This window comes from Homarus americanus, unplaced genomic scaffold (genome assembly GCF_018991925.1).
Source record: "Homarus americanus isolate GMGI-L3 unplaced genomic scaffold, GMGI_Hamer_2.0 scaffold26351, whole genome shotgun sequence".
Taxonomy (NCBI): domain Eukaryota; kingdom Metazoa; phylum Arthropoda; class Malacostraca; order Decapoda; family Nephropidae; genus Homarus; species Homarus americanus.
Genome location: NW_024724368.1, coordinates 4911115 through 4933706, shown reverse-complemented (window position 1 = coordinate 4933706; position 22592 = coordinate 4911115). Strand labels below are relative to the sequence as shown.

The 22592-nt window shown below is 38.4% G+C and overlaps 2 protein-coding genes across 2 annotated transcripts in view; one reads left to right on the top strand and one right to left on the bottom strand.

Annotated features, from left to right (window-relative positions):
* Positions 1 to 432: 432 nt before the first annotated feature.
* On the bottom strand, positions 433 to 4858 carry LOC121864202 (CLK4-associating serine/arginine rich protein-like). Its single transcript, XM_042363226.1, has 6 exons — positions 4736 to 4858; positions 3148 to 3262; positions 2661 to 2758; positions 2146 to 2324; positions 1199 to 1453; positions 433 to 648 (listed from the first exon to the last, which is right to left on the bottom strand). Exons 2-6 carry the CDS (start codon positions 3256 to 3258, stop codon positions 458 to 460), a joined length of 834 nt encoding a protein of 277 aa, XP_042219160.1. The 5' UTR covers positions 3259 to 3262; positions 4736 to 4858; the 3' UTR covers positions 433 to 457.
* Positions 4859 to 5330: 472 nt separating this feature from the next.
* The window catches only part of LOC121864203 (ATP-dependent helicase brm-like), a 28722-nt gene continuing 11460 nt past the window's right edge, over positions 5331 to 22592 (top strand). Inside the window, 18 exon segments of the mRNA XM_042363227.1 lie at positions 5331 to 5439; positions 6150 to 7192; positions 8779 to 8909; positions 9171 to 9295; positions 11089 to 11227; positions 11779 to 11981; positions 12958 to 13255; positions 14400 to 14646; positions 14939 to 15144; positions 15258 to 15467; positions 15706 to 15900; positions 16007 to 16180; positions 18132 to 18245; positions 18878 to 19113; positions 19952 to 20118; positions 20444 to 20652; positions 20994 to 21176; positions 21808 to 21978. Coding sequence (XP_042219161.1) covers positions 6154 to 7192; positions 8779 to 8909; positions 9171 to 9295; positions 11089 to 11227; positions 11779 to 11981; positions 12958 to 13255; positions 14400 to 14646; positions 14939 to 15144; positions 15258 to 15467; positions 15706 to 15900; positions 16007 to 16180; positions 18132 to 18245; positions 18878 to 19113; positions 19952 to 20118; positions 20444 to 20652; positions 20994 to 21176; positions 21808 to 21978 — 4047 coding nt within the window. The 5' untranslated portion in view covers positions 5331 to 5439; positions 6150 to 6153.

The following is a 22592-nucleotide window of genomic DNA, read 5'->3' as shown; positions in this document are numbered from 1 at the left end:
GAGTGCAGTACAGTACAGTATCTCTGTCTGTTAGCCAGAATTCTTCAAACCCAGAACTCTCCAATGACCGGAATTGAAATTGTCTCGGAAAATCGTTCCCAAAGCCGGAATTTTCCAGAAAATTCCGGCTTTGGGAACGATTTTCTTAGGGGTAGATTTTCCGGAAAATTCTGAGAAAATTTTCCCAATAACCGGAAAATTCTGGGGATGGGAGATATTTTTCCAGGTTCAAGAGATGGTTTCATGGGCAATTTCTGGAACTTCCGAGAAAATATTTCCATTACTCGGAAAATTCTGGGCATAAGGGATTTATTTCTGGCTTTGAGAGTCATCTTGTATAATATACCTAACACAACATATAGAGAGAGAGAGAATGATCTACTAAAGGGAATCAGGACCTAAGCTAACCTAACCCAACTTAACCTAACACTAACCTAACCCAACCCACAAAAGTACATCAATGGCCACACACCGAATACATGGCCTTCTCATCTTCGTGTTCCTTGGCCACCCTCAGTTCCTCGGCCTCCTGAAGGTCGCGGCTAATGAGTGACATGAAGTCGTCTTGGTTGAGGCCGTACTCCACCCCTGACACGTTCATCTCTTGTTGTTGTGTGTTAGACAGTGACATGACATCCACGGTCAGATCTGGGGTAGAGCGTATAGCATTGTAGTGAGGTGGTGGCGAGTGTATAGCATATTATTATGTTGTGATAGAATGTATAGCATTATAGTGAGGCAATCATTAGTGTATAGCATATTATTATGTTGTGATAGAATGTAAAGCATTATATTGAGGCAATCGTTAGTGTATAGCATATTATTGTTATCATAGAATGTATAGCAGTATAGTGAGGCAATCGTTAGTGTATAGCATATTATTGTTATCATAGAATGTATAGCAGTATAGTGAGGCAATCGTTAGTGTATAGCATATTATTATGTTTTCAAAGAATGTATAGCATTATAGTTGAACAATCATTAGTGTATAGCATATTATTATGTACAAACACAACAGTACAACTGGACCGTCAAATTCACGGGAGTTAGGTCCTCAAAATGGCCCTGAATCACCTCATCCACCCAACTCACCAAGATCACCCACTAAACTCACCCAACTCACCCACTAAACTCACCCAACTCACCAAGATCACCCACTAAACTCACCCAACTCACCAAGATCACCCACTAAACTCACCAAGGTCAATATCACTGTCACTCTCATCGTCCGAGCCTTCACCCGCCGCTTCATCCCCTCCTTCAGGAACAATAGAATCAGCATTGGATGAACCAGGTCTGTCTTCTTCTCCATCATCCGGTTCCTCTGTGTAAGTGAAGGCGATGGCAGCTTTCTTAGGAGCTAAAGCTTTCTTTTCTTCCTCGATTGTTTTGTTGACAATTGGACCGAACTGTTCCTCTAGACGTATTTGGTGGAGGAATTTTTCTTCTTTGACTGTTGAGAGAGAGAGAGAGAGAGAGAGGGGGGAGAGAGGCATCAGGGTTATAAAACTGAATTAAAACATAAAAACCCTAAAAAGATAAAACAATTGTTAAACCATTTATTGACGTGATCTATATAGCATTAGCTTAGCTCCCCCCCTCAACTACCGCAGGGATCGTTATTGACTTGTTTGATGTGTAATCCAGCATCAGGGGTAGTTAAATTGCATCCCTGTATAGTTACTGGTGTTAGCTGAGTTAGCTTTTCACTCAGTAAAGTAGGTGTTAGCTTTTCACCCACTATATTAGCTGAGTTAGCTTTTCACCACCCACTATAATAGCTGAGTTAGCTTTAAGTACAGTAAACTATTTCAAGGTTGGAAATTGTTCAATGTTTTTATTTATTTATGCCCCAATTTCATTTACAATTCAGCCTTTAATACTCTACCATAAGCCTAGGCAAGGTATCAAACGTAAATATTGATAAAAAAGTAAAAAAAAAACACCAATAATTTAGTGCCCCAAGTGAAATAAATCACACGTAAATATTGATAAAAACTTAAAAAAAATAATACAATTTACTACCCCAAGAGAAATAACTAACCCGTAAATATTGATAAAACGCCAAAAAGAACAAAACAATAACACACCAAGCGACACAAATAAACGTAAATATTGATAAAAACGTAAAAAACAACAACTTACTGGCCAGGAAATCATTCTGTATTAGTATGCGGTAACGCTCGTAGTTTGCCTGACGCTCCTCCCAGTCCTCTTCAGCCGTGAGCTTCAACGAACTGGAGGACACCGGAGGCAGGTCGTCTAAGTGGGCCCTGACGTCGAAACGATCGATCATGGAGTCCGAATCGCCTCGCCATGGCATCCTAGAGGAGAGGTTAGGTTAGGTTTATAGTGTAGTAGTATAATATTCAGGAAAGAGAAGAACAGAGCACAGCAAAGCAGAAAAGAACAGAGCAGAAAATCGTGCCTTAAATTTTACACCTAAAAAGTTGATCAGTTCCTCACAATGTCCTGGATGACGGCCTTAAAGGAACACTGCTTAACTATTGTATATTTAAAAAAATACTGTATAGCATCCTCTACAACAACTGTATAGCTAACTGCCATACTGTACACAACATAACCACCCAATATGGCCACCTAATATAGTACACCCAGACAAATATTAACAGTGGCCTCAACATGGCTACATCACCCACATGCTGCCAGGGGCCTCAGCAGCATAGGCCACAGCTGGGTCCAGATGTATCTTGACGGGGCGGCCATGCAGCTGTATGAACTGTGTTGGATCTTGTTTCTGTAAATAAATAAATGTTCAGTAAATGTGTACAGTGATTGTTATAAATAAACAATAAATGTTCAGTAATTGTTCTTGTGTGAACTGTACATCAAAACTGTACAGCAAGATCTCATATTTGGCACGATCAGTGTTACTACTCACTGAATAAAATAAAAAAGGTCAATGGCTAACATAAAATACTGTACCAAATTCAGGTTCATTTTGAAACTTTACATAATACAGTACGGTACAGTATAGCACAGTACAGTATTATCTACTTATTCATGGTCAATGTAAAACAATTAAAATTATAAATAGAAGACAAATAATAACTAACAAATAAAGATAAAATAGTGTAGTAAGGAAAGCTGACAGTAACTACCTAACAACCAATTAAAGACTCTTACGATTTTCTCATAATACTCTCGACGTCGTTCAGCTCTGCGCTTGTAGTCAACGAGCATCCCACGGATCTTCCTCTCCTGTTTTCTCGCCTCGTGCCACATGCTGTCTGGCATTTATCTGAAATTACCAAGTAAACGATAGTTGGGTCATGTAGGACCATTATTTGACTTCATTGCGACTATATTTGGCTACATTTGGGTAATTAGTCGGAGCGCACTACACCATACCACACAACACCACCCCACTACACCATACCACACAACACCACTACACCACACCACTACACCACACAACACACCACACCACTACACCATACCACACAACACCACCCCACTACACCATACCACACACACCACTACACCACACCACTACACCACACAACACACCACACCACTACACCATACCACACAACACCACACCACTACACCACCCCACTACACCATACCACACAACACCACACCACTACACCACTACACCACAACACCACACCACTACACCATACCATACAACACCACACCACTACACTACCATACCATACCACACAACACCACACCACTACCACACCACTACACCACTACACTACCACATACACCACACCACTCACACTACCCCCCACTACACCATACCACACCAACACCACACCCACTACACCATACCACACAACACACACACTACACCATACCACTCACTACACCACACCAACACCACACCACTACACTACACCCCCACTACACCACACACTACACCACACCACTACACCACACCACACTACAGTCATTAGTGTTAACAATAAGTGCCGGACACAGTACAGAATTAATTACACATCTTGTCTTATAGTATTTCACCATCATAGGAAGTTATATGTATGTATGTATGTATGTATGTATGTATGTATGTATGTACAGTATATATGCTTGTTTGTCTATGTGTGTATGTGTGTATGTATGTAGTAGTGGTAGTGTATGTACAAATATGTATGCATGCTTGTCTGTATGTATAAATGTTTGTATGTATGTGTTTGTTTGTCTGTAGTGTATGTAGTAGTTGTAGTAGTTTATGTATGTATGTATGTAGTAGTTGTAGTAGTTTATGTACGTATGTATGTAGTAGTTGTAGTAGTTTATGTACGTATGTATGTATGTAGTTGTAGTAGTTTATGTACGTATGTATGTAGTAGTTGTAGTAGTTTATGTACGTATGTATGTAGTAGTTGTAGTAGTAGTAGTGTATGTAGTAGTAGTTTATGTACGTATGTATGTAGTAGTAGTAGTAGTTTATGTACGTATGTATGTATGTAGTTGTAGTAGTTTATGTACGTATGTATGTAGTAGTTGTAGTAGTTTATGTACGTATGTATGTAGTAGTTGTAGTAGTAGTAGTGTATGTAGTAGTAGTTTATGTATGTATGTATGTGTGTAGTAGTAGTGTACGTGTGTGTGTGTGTATGTTTGTATCACCAAATAAATAATAAACAATAACAAAAATGTCTGGCCCAGAAAACTACCCCCATATATTTCTCGTCCCTAAACACCTTAATTATTGATATATTATGTTGGTAAATGATTATTATAAGAGAGTTAAATACTGTACTTTTTATGTAGAGTGATAGGTGGTCCAGTAGGCTGACATTTAGGCTGAGATATGAGAGAGGCTCCAGGAGGCTGACCAGACCAGACCAGCCATGCATCACCTTCACTCATGGCTCTAGTGTCTGTGTTATGTCTTTTATTACTAAAGTTTTATTGTTTTATTTTTAATTATTATATGTAAAAATAAATATAATGTTTTTTAGGTTTGTTTTATATTGATTTAGTAAACTGTGTAGGAAATATTTGATTTATTGTGTAATGTTGAATGGTAATAATTATATTGTTATTTGTTCTTAAAAAACTTTATAACATTACTAAATAAAACAATAAATTATTCTTATAAATAAATATATCTAGTTATCCGGCTAAATATCTATATAAATAAATAAATACAACAAATTAACAAAGGATTTGCTACATGACGCTGATACACCTCCTATGGTGCCAAACTTCCTCATAACACAATACATAAATACATTACACAATCATGTCATCACAAAATAAATAAAAAAATACACATTATAGCACTAAAAATCAACATAACTAACTATCAATTCCCTCACATATAGTTTAATCCAATAACAAACCAAATAACTAACCGAGACTTGGCACACCTGCAAGCAAGCTATGGTACCCTGTTGTTGTCTCCTCTCCGGGTAAACTTCCAGTAATTTTCTACCATATATAATGTCCCTGAGCTAAAAGGTGAGACTTTCATCAAACACGTAACATTCTACAGGTTAAAATACGTAATATTTGATAATATAATGTAGGGGTAAACGTTGTAATAGAGACGTTATGTATTGGCCGGGTTTGGGGGGACACATATCCTGAGCTTATGGTCGTGTTACTATTATTAAAATCTCTCTTTATATTTAATTAACTGTTTTTAGCGTCATCTGTAACTAATAGGAACATGTAGAGAATGTCTGCTAGTTAGTTTAATAGCTGAGATTAAATTAGTACTATTATACGTTGGCATTATATCTTATCTTTATCTTTATGTGAGACAAATGTATAAACTTATTGACCTTTGACCTCAAACTTCATGTGTTTTGGAGTAATTAAGCCGTTTTAATTTGGTCGTTTGGTCGTTACGGTTTGTTTTGTAGGTAATAAATGATCTGGTGTATAATGTGGTGTAGGGAGGTGTGTGTGGTGTATAACTGGTGTATAGTGTGGTGTGGTGTATAGTGTATAACAATGGTGTGTGGTGTATAGTGTGGTGTATAGTGGTGTGTGGTGTATAACTGGTGTATAGTGTGGTGTGGTGTATAGTGTATAACAAAGGTGTGTGGTGTATAGTGTGGTGTGTGGTGTATAACAGTGGTGTGTGGTGTATAGTGTGGTGTGTGGTGTATAACAGAGGTGTATAGTGGTGTGTGGTGTATAGTAACGTCATGTCTTTATTCCAGGAAGATGTCTGCACCAAGTCCCAACCCAGGGAGTGCAGCTTCACCTATGGGTCCTCCCCAGCAGTCACTATCACCCATGCCTCCGCCCCAAGCAACCTCCCCAGCTGTGGGTCCACCCCAGGCCCCGTCACCCATGGGTCCACCCCAGGCTCCTTCACCCATGGGTCCGCCGGTAATGTCCCCTGGTCCGGGTGTACCGCCCACGCAGCAGGGCCCTCCGGGTGGCCCTGGCATGTCCCCACAAGGAGGGCCCAGTCCTCATCACTCATACCCTCAGGGAACTCAGGGTTGGCCACAGACCCCTGGTTCATACCCTAACAGTTACCCTCCACAGCCCCAACAAGGGCCATCAATGGGTCCAGGTGGCCATCATCCTCCTCAGGGTCCTGCTGGTGGCCCTCCAGGTGGTGGATTACCTCCCCCAAGTGGTGGTGGCCCGAATGGTCCTAGTCCTAGTGGTGGCAGCTTCCAACAGGAGAACCTTAATGCCTTACAGAAGGCCATTAACACCATGGAAGATAAAGGTCTACAAAACGACCCTCGTTATACTGACTTAGTTAATATGAGAGCTAAGTATGGTAACATGGGGCCACCACCACCAGGTAGTGCTTCAGCATCTGCTGGTACTGGTCCATCAGGGCCTCCTGGTGGCCCGGCTTATGGCCCTCCAGGAGCAGGTGGCCCAGATGCACAAAGAGCTGGCCTGCTGAACCCTCCACAGATGCATCAGCTGAGGGCACAGATAATGGCCTACCGCTGTATTGCCCGCAACCAACCTGTCCCTAACCACGTGTCCTCCATGGCCCAGGGCCGCAGGGGTGAGCAGGACCCCACGCGGCCACCAGGACCTGTCCTTCCTGGACCACAGGGCCCTCCATCGGGGCCTCCTAGTGGACCCCCAAGTGGACCTCCAACTGGCCCTTCCACTGGTCCTCCTACAGGTCCTCCTGCAGGACCTCCCACAGGACTTCCTGGTAGTCAGGGTCCACCTGGTCCTCCAGGACCTCCCGGACCTCCCACCATGCAGTACCCAAGACATCCTGGTGAGTTATTTATAATGTCTTGTGTTACACTATACTGTACACTATACTACACTACACTACACTACACTACACTACACTACACTACACTACACTACAGTAGTTAGTGTTACCCTAAGATACTCTATATATTTTGGTTATTGATATTACGAGTAATGTACAGCACAGTACAGTATGGTATAGCACAGTATGGTACAGTACAGTACAGTATGGCACAGTACAGTATGGCACAGTACAGTAACTACCTTATACATTATTACAATATGCTGAGTTAATAAGACTGTTAAGTCAGTAAAACTAGCTGGTGTATTAGAGACAGATTCAAGGGGTTTATTGTAAGGTGTTTTAAGATGCACGGAAGAGCTAACGCGTTACCTTTCGCGGACTGTCATTATTAAATACAACATTTGTACTGCGTCTTGGGAGTAACTGTTGTACAATAGTCTTCAATAAAATTAGAACTGTTATTTGGACACAATGTGGAAAGAAATAGTGAAGAAAATATAGAGAAAATAATGGAAAGACAAAAAGTTAATCAGTCAACAAGAACCAAGCCTTGATCCATTTATTATATAGTAAGGTTGATCCACTAAGTACTGTATGTTCTAACAATAACCAAGACTTCATTGTGTTGTTTGCAGGTGTCCACATATAATATACACTCAATACAACGAATTTCAGGTTGGTTTAAGTCTTAATTTTTGCACTTACAGAACTGTAATAAACTTGGTCACCCTTATTTAAAGTATCTTATGAGTAATGATGTTAAAGTTTCAATCATATTTGAGTAATTATCAAACAACACCCACTTAAAAATGGGCGGGGCCAAAACAGGTTTCAACGAGACACAATTCTTTTAAATTCTTTCACGCCATACGCCTTGTTTTAGGTCCTATCCAATATACTGCCATATATAAAGTTTTTTTATTATTATATCAGTTTGTTATTGCCTTACATGCCCACAGCTCTTCAATATTAATCAAAATATTCTCCATGAGCGGCCATGATCCCAATATTTTCACCGGGAAAAATCCCTGATTGGTTGTTAGCTATTTGGACCACTTGGGAGCTGCACAAGGCTAATGCCTGATCAAGGTGTTAGCTTTTCCCTTTGAATGTGTCATGCGCACAGCTCAAAAGCAGCGTCTGCCCATACAGAATAGTTAACATGTTAGCTAATACCTGCATCAAAAATGCCTTACAATAAACGCTTTTACTGTACAAATATTAACTGATAAAGAAACACACAAATGTTTCTTTTTACACATAATATAATATATGTGAAGCATTATACAGCACACATGTTAATATTACAGCTTTAAGAGTTCACTGTTTTACCAGACCTACTAGTGCTGGTGGAGAGTCTACTGTACTGTACTGTATACTCCCTTCTATACATATTACAAACTATAAAGATATAAATATAAACTATGTATTAATATCTATAAAGTATGCACAATGTTTTTGTCTCTAGTTATTAATCTCATCTATTAATAATATTGATGAAAACATTAATATTCATCATTTATAACCTGTTGTTGTTTGATGATAACATTAATATTCATCATTTATAACCTGTTGTTGTTAAGGACCAATGGCAGTGGTGCGACCTCCGTATAATGGCACCGGGCCGTCACAAACACCCCCTCCACCAGTTAGTGTTATGAACTCTCAACCAGGAGTGACCGGCCCTCTTCCTGGGACCACCCCGAGGCCTCAGGTGATCACTTATTAACACACTACCTTTATAACCTACTGTATTATTATTATTATTATTATTATTATTATTATTATTATTATGTTATGCTATGATACATTATCTTATGCTATGCTAGGTTAGGTTATGCTATATTATGTTATGCTATGTTATATTATGTTGAATAATGTTATGCTAATACTATGTTATGATATGCTTGGTCAGGATAGGTTATGTTATATTATGCTATGTTATGCTATGCTAAGTGTCTATAACTGCCGGCAGGTACCAGCGACCGCTGTAGGGACGACCCCTGTAACTACTGCTGGGGGTAAAACAAGTCGTGTCACCCCCATCACAAAACCTTCAGGAGTAGACCCATTAGTTCTTCTACAGGAGAGAGAAAATAGGTGAATATATTATACAGCCTTCAGGAGTAGACCCATTAGTCCTTCAGGAGTAGACCCATTAGTCCTTCAGGAGTAGATCTATTAGTCCTTCAGGAGTAGTCCCATTAGTCCTTCAGGAGTAGACCCATTAGTCCTTCAGGAGTAGACCCATTAGCCCTTCAGGAGTAGACCCATTAGCCCTTCAGGAGTAGACCCATTAGTCCTTCAGGAGTAGACCCATTAGTCCTTCAGGAGTAGACCCATTAGTCCTTCAGGAGTAGACCCATTAGTCCTTCAGGAGTAGACCCATTAGTCCTTCAGGAGTAGACCCATTAGTCCTTCAGGAGTAGACCCATTAGTCCTTCAGGAGTAGACCCATTAGTCCTTCAGGAGTAGACCCATTAGTCCTTCAGGAGTAGACCTATCAGTCCTTCAGGAGTAGACCCATTAGTCCTTCAGGAGTAGACCCATTAGTCCTTCAGGAGTAGACCCATTAGTCCTTAGACCCATTAGTCCTTCAGGAGTAGACCTATCAGTCCTTCAGGAGTAGACCCATTAGTCCTTCAGGAGTAGACCCATTAGTCCTTCAGGAGTAGACCCATTAGTCCTTCAGGAGTAGACCCATTAGTCCTTCAGGAGTAGACTCATTAGTCCTTCAGGAGTAGACCCATTAGTCCTTCAGGAGTAGACCCATTAGTCCTTCAGGAGTAGACCCATTAGTCCTTCAGGAGTAGACCCATTAGTCCTTCAGGAGTAGACCCATTAGTCCTTCAGGAGTAGACCCATTAGTCCTTCAGGAGTAGACCCATTAGTCCTTCAGGATGTTTGATCAATCATCATAGATCGCCACACACTTTACAACTAGCATGATCAACACTGAGTGAGTAGGCAGCCTGTATTGCTATTATACTTGATCTTGAAACAAAAACTTCAAAGAAAAACGAAAAATATAATTATGGATGAAGGAATGACTGAGAACGACCCCAAGTTCTCTCACTATCCCCTGTTAAAGGAACTACTACAGGGGGTAGTTGTATCACGTCAAAGATTATAACAACGTTTTGAGAATGGATAATGAAACCGATTGAGCTGTTGGAGAAAGTGACGCCATTTATAAAGTGGGAACGGTCTTTAGAGATGCCATACTAGCAGGGTAAAGACTCTTATTAGACTGTGGTTCTAACAATAGGTCAGTCTTATGAGTCACTGTGGTCTTGGGACAGTAGGGATGATTTCTTTCATATTTTTCCATTAATTTCTCATAACATTCTTGTTTAGGTGATCTATTCGTGAATTATCATTGTTATTGTTATTATTATTATTAATATTACAGTATCGTTATTGTTATTATTATTATTATTAATATTATTGTTATTATTATTATTATTATACTAAAGATCAATAATTATATAGATTTGTTAATTATTATTATCATTATCATTATTAAACTATAGATCAATAATTATATAGATCTGTTTATTATTATTATTATTATTATCATCATTATCATTATTAAACTATAGATCAATAATTATATAGATCTGTTTATTATTATTATTATTATTATTATTATCATCATCATTATTAAACTATAGATCAATAATTATATAGATTTGTTAATTATTATTATCATCATCATTATTAAACTATAGATCAATAATTATATAGATTTGTTAATTATTATTATCATCATCATTATTAAACTATAGATCAATAATTATATAGATTTGTTAATTATTATTATCATCATCATTATTAAACTATAGATCAATAATTATATAGATCTGTTTATTATTATTGTTATTCACCTCAAGGTTGGCCGCACGTATCGCTCACCGAATTGATGAATTAAACGGCCTGCCAGCGACCATGGCGGAAGATCTCAAGATGAAAGCACAAATAGAGCTGAGAGCACTGCGTCTACTGAACTTCCAGCGGCAGTTAAGAGCTGAAGTGAGTATAACATTATTTACACCGCTATTTAGTGATAAATGGTGGCAATTATTATATTATAGTTTGGAGATGCAACACTGAAGATGTAACACTGGGAAGCAACACTGTAGAAGCAACACTGTAGAAGCAACACTGTAGAAGCAACACTGTAGAAGCAACACTGGAGATGCAACACTGGGGAAGCAACACTGGGAAGCAATACTGGAGATGCAACACTGGGGAAGCAACACTGGAGAAGCAACACTGGGGAAGCAACACTGTAGAAGCAACACTGGAGATGCAACACTGGGGAAGCAACACTGGGGAAGCAACACTGTAGAAGCAACACTGGAGATGCAACAATGTTTTAGAATTATTGGAACATTATTTTATTCACGGTTATTTTTCCAACCAAACTACAGTTATTGATGTAGTACATTATTAATAAACCCTTTATACCAGCCACCTATGTACTGTACTACTGTATATGTACTTTACTACTATAATGTAATGTACTACTGTAATGTAATAATGTACATTGGTTAATTAAATAAGCCATCATTGTATTTTAGGTCGTAGGCTGTAACCGCAAAGACACAACACTAGAGACGGCCATTAACATCAAGGCTTACAAACGCACCAAACGGCAGGGTCTCAGAGAGGCTCGGATCACAGAGAAGCTGGAGAAACAACAGAAGCTGGAGGCTGAACGTAAGAAGAGACAAAAACATCAAGAATATCTCAACGCTGTACTGCAACACGGTAGAGAACTCAAGTATGTCTACCTCATGACCTGTATGGATCTACAGTCGTTTTTGCTACAATGCGATAGTTGTGTTCTTGTGAGACCTCGCGCTGTAAAAATAACAGGAATTATGTAGGAAAATAGGGATAGGAGCAGATTACTTTGGCTTTGATCTCTCAGATTTGTTAGCACTCAAGGTTGTTCCAGATATACAGTTTGTTTTAATCTTTTCTGCATTTTTTCTAATGGTACGTAATGTAGACTCCTTTATTCCCGTTGTACGAACAATATCACGTGTTCTTTCAAAACGTTTAATAACGTCGAGCTTCTCTTCGAGTGTTATATTGCCTTTATTTTACGTTCACCACCGGCAATTAGATCACCTGAACGCTTCTTGGAAACATTCTTCTTACCTTGTCTTTCCATGTTCATCGCTAACACAACAAAATTGGAGAAAACGGCTAAATTCAAGGAGTAATCGACAGAAACCGCGCGATTCAACTGACCATGTGATGTAAACAGAGAGCGCTGGTGTAAACCATTATTAGTCCTCACTGTGAAACATTCTTTTTATTTATACTTTTCAAACGGTATTTATGGGTAACAGCTAAATTTGCAAAAAAAATTTTTTTTTTTTACAGAGTTCCTCTCAAAAAACACTTCACAAACAAAAGACTCGAATCAATTGAACGTATGATGTCGAACGTGAACTGTAAACATTGCATAACCCCGCGCCACGCTTAAAACGTTGAGGATTGAATCGTGTTATAACCAACATTCGTATGCAAAAGTTGGCATTTTACAAACAGCGTTCCCTTATTCATCAATCGCGTTACACCCAATTCGCTTTGACAAAACACGCGATGTAGCAGAAATGACTGTACAGTACTTTACGCTACACATTATTAATAGTTAACAGATATTATAGCAAATACTTAATATATTTAGACTAATCTTATAGCCCTAAATGATGTAATAACCACACCACAACCTTGTTTACTCGCAGGGAGTTCCACCGCCAGAACTCGCAGAAGATCAACAAGCTGAACAAGGCGCTACTGATGCACCACATGAACGCTGAGAGGGAGAAGCAGAAAGAACAGGAACGCATAGAGAAGGAACGACTCCGTCGACTGATGTTGGAGGATGAAGAGGGTTACCGGAAGCTGATCGACGAGAAGAAGGACAAGCGGCTGGCCTATCTCTTGACGCAGACGGACGAGTTTATCGCCAATCTGACCGAGATGGTCAAGGCTCACAAGGAAGATCAGCGACTCAAACACCGGGAGGAGAGGAAGAAAGCGGTGGGTGTTTGTTTGTGTTTTGAGTAACGTTTGTAACTTGAGTACCGTTTATGAGTACAAGTATATTTCAAGCTTTATACTAAGCTCTTATAGTTTAACAAAGTATATTTCAAGCTTTATACTAAGCTCTTATAGTTTAACAAAGTATATTTCAAGCTTTATACTAAACTCTTATGGTTTATCTTAATGCCTCACAGATTTATGTTGTTATGTCTGTGTTTGTCGGTAATTTATAACTATAATACACAATAGTTAGTGATGGTCGTTCCTCTCCAGGTTATTGTGAGGTCGTAGATTCCTACAGTAGTTATATTTAGAGTCTTACATTACAGCAATATCTCCGTTACCCAGAATCCCTCAGACCTGGAACTCTCCGATAGCGGGAATTAAAATTTTCTTGGAAAATCGTTCCCAAAGCCGGAGCGATTTTCCGGAATATTCCTAGAAAATTTTCCAGAATTGAATTAAATTGAATTGAAACAGTTTATTTAGCCATAAAACACAGATACAGAGTGGATAGTAATAACATGGCTGAGCCAGTTGAGGACCTGAGCTGCACCTGATATATACTATACTATACATTTATCTCAAGGAAGTATTATGTAACATTTAGTAACATCTGGAATAGTACAATAGCATGGTGGTGATAATAAGAACATGTTACCACTGTTATCACTTCAATATTTCCCGGAGAATTCTAGAAAATTCCGGGGATGGGGGAGTTTTTTCCGGCATTGAGAGAGTCGTCTCGTTACCCTGAAGTCTGTCATTCCCGGCAGTGTTGTGGACCAATTGTTCCTACTGACGGGAATATTGATAATATATTCATTGATGAGGGCAAACTTTGTACAGTAATGGAGAAAATTAAGCTCGAGTTTAGTACCGGATTTTGTCAACTTTAAACACGGTACAACCCAGTGAACGATGGTAAGCTTTGAATTAGATATGCTGCAGTATATTACCCCAGAGTATATTTTTGTTATATCAATATACCAAGTTCTCAATAAACCAGTCAGAATTTTTTTAGGTATATAGTTATTATTATAGTGTGATCTTTAATAACAACTGAAGGGTTGTAGGATTATTAGACTGTGATCTTTAATGACACTAACCGGTTGACCGTACGACTGTCTCACATAAACAGAGGGAGGAGCGTCGGCGAGCACGGGAGGCCATCTCGGAGCACGACGGTGAGGGAGAGAACCAAAAAAAACACATCCCAGTTATGGAGTCAGCCACTGGGGCCATCGTGAGCGGTCTACAGGCCCCCCTAGAAGAAAACCTGGAGGCGTTCCTGATAGCTAACCCAGGCTGGGAGATACTGCCTGAAGAAGATGCGTCCTCATCTGATGAAGACGACCATAAACGAGAGAAAGAGAGCGAGAAGGAGAGTGAGTATTGGCTGTGTCTGTTTACTTTATCGGGACATAATTAGTGAGAAAGAGTGATGATGATGTCAATAGTAATAATAATGATGTCAAAATTGTAGATAATAATGATGTCACAGTACTAGAAGATGTCAATAATAATCATAATAATATTAATGTCAAAATAGTAGATAATAATGATGATGATGTCAAAATAGTAGTAGATAATAATAATAATAATGTCAAAATAGTAGATGATGATAATGATGATGTCAGAAGAAGATGATGTCACTAATGATGTCACTTCTCACCACAGAGGGTAAAGAGGCCGACAAGAAAGCAGAACCTGAGTTGGATGCTGACGGCAATCCTCGAGAGGTCTTGAAGAAGGTCGAGGATGATGAATATAAAGATGCCTCTGGGGAGAAGAACTACTACTCTATTGCTCACACCATTAAGGAAACTGTAACTGAACAAGCCAAGATGATGGTTAATGGTCTACTGAAGGAGTACCAAGTTAAGGTAAGGAATGAGGCTGTTAATGATCCTCTGGGGAGAAGAACTACTACCAGGCTAGTCTAAAATACTCCGCGTGTTCTTCAGGATAGTCTTAATATACCCCACATGTTCTTCAGGGTCTGGAATGGCTCGTGTCGCTGTACAACAACAACCTTAACGGCATCCTGGCCGATGAGATGGGTCTTGGCAAGACTATCCAGACCATAGCCCTCCTGACGTACCTGATTGAGACCAAGAAGAACAATGGCCCTTACCTGATCATTGTTCCTCTGTCCACTATATCTAACTGGGCCCTCGAGTTTGAGAAGTGGGCCCCTACTGTACAGGTAAGATGGTGATTGTGTGGTGACTGTCTCTAACTGGGCCCTGGGCCCTCGAGTTTGAGAAGTGGGCCCCTACTGTACAGGTAAGTTGAGAACCAGGTGTATCGTGACTGTGTGGTGACTGGGCTCTGGAGTTTGAGAAATGGTCGCTTGGAGAGTTATATTAATAAAGAAAATATTTCCCCCAACAGAACACCTGACCTGACCTGACCTAACCTAACCTAGTCCAATACACCAACAGATCGTGGTATACAAAGGGTCACCTCAGGTTCGTAGGATCGTTCAGAGCCAGATGAGAGCCACTAAGCTTAACGTGCTGCTGACCACCTACGAGTACATCATTAAGGATAAAGCTGTGTTGTCCAAGCTGCGGTGGAAGTACATGATTATTGATGAAGGCCACCGCATGAAGAACCACCACTGCAAGCTGACTCAGGTATTGACTGATTGTTTGTTATGTAAACTGAGTGTTGTTAGGTTAGGTTATCCTTCCTATAAACATAAGTTATATAAGAACATAAATAATGTTAATCTTTCATCAGACTCTCAACACCTTCTACAACGCTCCTCACCGCCTGCTGCTGACAGGAACTCCTCTACAGAACAAACTCCCAGAGCTGTGGGCACTTCTCAACTTTCTCCTGCCATCCATCTTTAAATCATGCTCCACATTTGAGCAATGGTTCAATGCTCCCTTTGCTACCACTGGTGAAAAGGTAAAATGTATAGTTTATTCTATCTATAATTAAAAGTTCTACAGCAGTTCCCACCTGGTCGTTTAGTTGGCCCAGTGTAGAATATAAATCTATGCCATGTCTTCTGTAATGTGATATTACATGGTACTGTATTAAGTTACCTCAACGACTGTCTAAACTACCCATTAACTTACCTCAAACTACTTTAACTACCCACAGAACCATTAAGATACCCCAAACTACTCTCAACTACCCACAGAACCATTAAGGTGCCTCAAACTACTCTCTGAACTATCCACAGATCATTAAAACAAATCAGAACATTGTTACCAGCTCAAACTATAGTAAGACCTTCAATATTAACTCAATTAGGTCTATTATCTGTTGGCTATACAGTCCAGTACAGTTGTTTGATATTAACGACCATTAAGTGTAACTACAGTGTCCTTTAACAACTATTGGCGCTAATGATTTATGAAGTGATCGCTCAAAAAACCTAACCTAACCCAACCTAGTGCAACCTTTATTTATGGGGCATTCATCTTTAGGTATTATAATATTTTAAGTATAATATTTTAAGTATTATATTTTAGGTACAGTATAGTATGGATTTACGCGGTCAATTGAACCCGTGGAGGTCCGCGTAAAACGAGAAACGCCTTAATGAAATAACAGAACATATGGGATTAATTGAAATAGAGACTGGGCCGACCCCCAAACGCCACTTTTTCCGACACAATACGTACCTTGTAGTCAAAATAACATCTTAATTTTATGATGGTATGCACACACAATTAATAATTAAGAGAAATATCAATAATATTAGGTTTTTTAACACTTACATTAGTAGAAAAGATGGCTGGGCACACGGGGATGGGGGGTTGGTCCGAGGCAGAGGGCAGATTATTGGCCCTCACCTGTATCACTTGTATCAATTGTATCACTATCCACCACAGAGGCTTGCAGGGCCTCTTTGTCAAACCCCTCAAAGTCCATATCCTCACTATCACTGACTTGGGCCGGCTGTGGTGGGTGGCGGGTGAAGAACTCGGTAATGTTTTGATGACTGGGCGACCTTGTGCGCACCCTGCCTGTGCCGCTTCCCGCGTAATTAAAACATTTCATTCTGGCAAGGCACCGCGTAAATCCAGACTATGCTGTATAATATTTTAAGTATAATATTTTAATATATTTTAGGTATAATATTTTGAGTATATTATTTTAGTTATAGTATTTTAAGTATAACATTTTAAGTATACTATTTTAAGTATAATATTTTAAGTATTATATTTTACGTATACTATTCTAAGTACTGTATAATATTTTAAGTATAATATTTTAAGTATTATATTTTAGGTATAATATTTTAGGTATAATATTTTAAGTATTATATTTTAGGTATATATTTTGGGTATACCTGTACAGTATTTTACAAGGGATAGGTATAAGAAAGTTTGCAAGCTGGTTTTATATATGACCACAGTTTACTTTGGTCTAAGGCTTTACCAACCAAGTAACTGACTAATCTATCTGTCTGTCTGTCTGTCTCAATACTCAGATGATGTATTACCTTCTTGAGAGCATTTTATAATCAGCATTTTGCTCTGTAAGTGTCAATTGTTTTATTTGTTTTATTTAAAAGTGAAAATTAACTATTTTACAACAAGAAATATTACTGTATTGAACAACAGTGAGAAATGCAGAGGAACTTTACATTTAACTAACTACAGCTATGTGGCCAACAAATTGCATATATATACTTAATGATGTTTTATATATACTTAATGATGTTTTATATATACTTTTTGATGTTTTATATATACTTAATGATGTTTTATATATACTTTTTGATGTTTTATATATACTTTTTGATGTTTTATATATACTTAATGATGTTTTATATATACTTAATAATGTTTTATATATATTTAATGATGTTTTATATATACTTAATGATGTTTTATCTCCTTAGGTTGAGTTAAATGAAGAAGAAACAATATTGATCATCCGACGTTTACACAAAGTTCTACGGCCATTTTTACTACGTCGGCTCAAGAGAGAGGTGGAAGCTCAGTTGCCAGACAAGGTAATGAATTTATCAGTGTTTTTGACCTGACCTAACCACACCAGCACAACACCACAGCATCTTAGCTTACATCCTCATGTCATTCATATATATACATTTACAGGTCTAGTATAATCCTCATATCATTCATATATATATACATTTACAGGTCTAGTATAATCCTCATATCATTCATATATATACATTTACAGGTCTAGTATAATCCTCATGTCATTCATATATATATATACATTTACAGGTCTAGTATAATCCTCATATCATTCATATACAGTATATACATTTACAGGTCTAGTATAATCCTCATATCATTCATATATATACATTTACAGGTTTAGTATAATCCTCATATCATTCATATATATACATTTACAGGTCTAGTATAATCCTCATGTCATTCATATATATATACATTTACAGGTCGAGTATAATCCTCATATCATTCATATATATACATTTACAGGTCGAGTATAATCCTCATATCATTCATATACATACATTTACAGGTCTAGTATAATCCTCATATCATTCATATACATACATTTACAGGTCTAGTATAATCCTCATATCATTCATATATATACATTTACAGGTCTAGTATAATCCTCATATCATTCATATATATACATTTACAGGTCGAGTATATAATTAAATGCGAGATGTCTGGCCTGCAACACGTCCTGTACCGATCCATGCAGACAAGAGGCGTCATGCTGTGTGCTGAAGACAAGAAAGGCCAGAAGAGTAACACCAAGGCTCTTATGAACACTATTATGCAGCTAAGAAAACTGTGTAACCATCCATTCATGTTCCAACACATAGAAGAAGCTTATTGTAACCACACGGGCTTTTCTGGAGGTATTGTACAGGGGTAAGTTTATATCCTGCCTTACACGTTTATATCCTGCCTTACAATTTATATCCTGCCATACAAGTTTATATCCTGCCTTACAATTTATATCCTGCCATACAAGTTTATATCCTGCCATACAAGTTTATATCCTGCCTTACAAGTTTATATCCTGCCATACAAGTTTATATCCTGCCTTACAAGTTTATATCCTGCCTTACAAGTTTATATCCTGCCTTACAAGTTTATATCCTGCCATACAAGTTTATATCCTGCCTTAAAAGCATATATCCTGCCTTACAAGTATATATCCTGCCTTACAAGTATAGTGGCCCCTCAATTAACAAGCTGTTCAATTTACGATATTTCAGTTAACGAATTAGCTCCCATGAGGATTTTTCATTTCTATTAACGAGTACAACTTTTATTAACGACAGCCTTACGAGAAACACGCCTTGGATGTGTGCATCAGCTGATCGGCTAGTCCGCCAATACAATAATCGGTTCTATGTTTACATCTGTTTCCAGTGAAGTAAATATCAAGAAAGTTGTGCTCTTGAATATTTTTCATTTTTTTATATTAAAATTATTGGTCATTCTGAAATTGAGTTAACATAGTGATAATATATACCGTACAGGGAACAGTTTTTGTGCGCCCATCAGCTGATTGAATCACCCACCAATGCTTTTCAGTTTAACTTTGTTTACAATGGAGTGAACATCTTTATCGAGCTTCAGGCAAGTTTGAACTACAGGACAGAATATTACCCAAACTAATCTAAATACTGTACTTATGACTATTGATGTACTCTCCGGTACAGTACAGTATCAAGATTAAACGTCTATCTTTCTCCCTCAGCCCTGATCTTTATCGAGCCTCAGGCAAGTTTGAACTACTGGACAGAATATTACCCAAACTAAAGGCCACAGATCACCGTGTGTTACTCTTCTGCCAGATGACACAACTTATGACCATTATGGAAGATTATCTCATGTATAAAGGCTTCAAATACTTGAGACTTGATGGTTTGTATAATGTTGTTTTAAATGTTTTATTATTGTTTTAATGTTGTCTGGACCTATATTGACGCATCTGGACCTATATTGACTCATCTGAACCTATATTGACGCATCTGAACCTATATATTGACGCATCTTGACGTGTATATTGACTCATCCTGACGTATGTATTGACACATCTGGACCTATCTTGACTCATCTGGACCTATATTGACATATATATTGACTCATCTTGACCTAAATTGACTTATATTGACGCCTATTGACACATATATTGACGTATATATTGACACATCCGGACGTATATAGTGACTCATGTTGACGTTTTCAGGCATGACGAAATCTGAGGATCGTGGCGAACTACTGCGACTGTTCAACACCTCCAGGGAGTACTTCTTGTTCCTGCTGTCCACACGTGCTGGAGGGCTGGGACTCAACCTACAGTCTGCCGATACTGTGATTATCTTCGACTCAGATTGGAACCCACACCAGGATCTACAGGCCCAAGATCGTGCTCACCGTATTGGCCAGAAAAATGAGGCGAGTTGAACGTTGTATAGGGTAGGTGTGGTGGGGTGGGTAGGGTAGGTGAGATTAGCTTAGGGTAGGTGAGGTTAGGGTATGGTTGGTGAGGGTAGGGTAGGTGAGGTTATGGTGGGGTTGGTTAGGTTAGGTTAGGTTAGGGTAGGGTTGGTGAGGTTAGCTTAGGGTTGGTTAGGTTAGGTTGGGTTGGTGAGGTTAAATTAGGTTTGAGTGGGGTGGGTTAAGGTAGCTGAGGTTAGGTTAGGTTAGGGATTTACAATGCACTACACTAGACAAATTAGTTCACTGTTAACATCAATCATTAACGATCATCAATAATACCTGTGTGTTCTCAACAGGTAAGAGTGTTGAGACTAATGACCGTAAACACTGTGGAGGAACGCATCTTGGCCGCGGCCCGGTACAAACTCAACATGGACGAGAAGGTCATCCAGGCCGGTATGTTTGATCAGAAGTCGACCGGATCTGACCGTCGACAGTTCCTCCAAGCCATCCTGTCAAATGACAATGAAGAGGATGAGGTAAGGATCAATGATTGTTTGGGTTTAACACATTATATACAGTAATTGGGTTAACTATATGAGGTAAGGATCAATGATTGTTAGGTTTAATACATTATATACAGTAATTGGGTTAACTATATGAGGTAAGGATCATTGATTGTTTAGGTTTAACACATTATATACAGTAATTGGTGGTTGGTTACCTATTATTTGTGTATTTATTGTAGTAATAATTAGTTGTAAATACAATAAGTCTTCGGGTAAATAAAATAAGTCATCAGGTAAATATATTCATTATTACTTGCATGTCCATAATCATTGTTGCCGTCACTTACTAAGAAACTTCATCTAATTATGACAATATCTTAAGCTTCTCCCTCGGTATAACGAGCCTATCACCTCGTTACAGCACTACATCTACCGTTGGTCCTTGCATGGTTGTTAGATATCACTATAAGGGTGAAATTCAGTTAATAATAATCAAGTAATGTAGTTTAGATGATAGAGTAGAGTTATAACTACCACCACCACCACATGAACGACCGGGTAAACTGATCACCATTGGTTAATATAGTTGTACTGTACTGTTTGTTATCGTGACTATACAGTACGGCACTGTATACGTTAAAACAAGTGGCCCCATTTTCAGGAAGAGGATGAAGCTCCAGACGACGAGACTATTAACCAGATGATCGCCCGAGGGGAGGACGAGTTTGAGATGTTCCAGAAGCACGACGATGAGAGACGGAAGGAGTCGACCAGGGCCCGTCTTATGGCCGAGGACGAGTTACCGGAGTGGATGTTGAAGGAGGAGGATTCTGTAAGTGTTTATTAGAGGTAGATTATGTAAGTGTTTATAAGAGGTAGATTATGTAAGTGTTTATTAGAGGTAGATTATGTAAGTGTTTATTAGAGGTAGATTATGTAAGTGTTTATTAGAGGTAGATTATGTAAGTGTTTATAAGAGGTAGATTATGTAAGTGTTTATTAGAGGTAGATTATGTAAGTGTTTATTAGAGGTAGATTATGTAAGTGTTTATAAGAGGTAGATTATGTAAGTGTTTATTAGAGGTAGATTATGGAAGTGTTTATAAGAGGTAGATTATGTAAGTGTTTATTAGAGGTAGATTATGTAAGTGTTTATTAGAGGTAGATTATGTAAGTGTTTATAAGAGGTAGATTATGTAAGTGTTTATTAGAGGTAGATTATGTAAGTGTTTATTAGAGGTAGGTTATGTAAGTGTTTATTAGAGGTAGATTATGTAAGTGTTTATAAGAGGTAGATTATGTAAGTGTTTATTAGAGGTAGATTATGTAAGTGTTTATTAGAGGTAGATTATGTAAGTGTTTATTACAGGTAGATTATGACATTTTAGGTGAACGATCCTTAAGAAATGAAGTGTTGAATGGTGTTGATGTTGACTGCTGTTGACT

Excerpts from the sequence above, each read along its gene's own strand:
- LOC121864202 (XM_042363226.1), bottom strand. The coding sequence starts at position 3,258 with ATGCCAGACAGCATGTGGCACGAGGCGAGAAAACAGGAGAGGAAGATC. Across the intron at positions 2,759-3,147 it reads GAGAGTATTATGAGAAAATC|AAACAAGATCCAACACAGTT; the intron begins GTAAGAGTCTTT and ends ATTTATTTACAG. Across the intron at positions 2,325-2,660 it reads GCTGAGGCCCCTGGCAGCAT|GATGCCATGGCGAGGCGATT; the intron begins GTGGGTGATGTA and ends CCTCTCCTCTAG.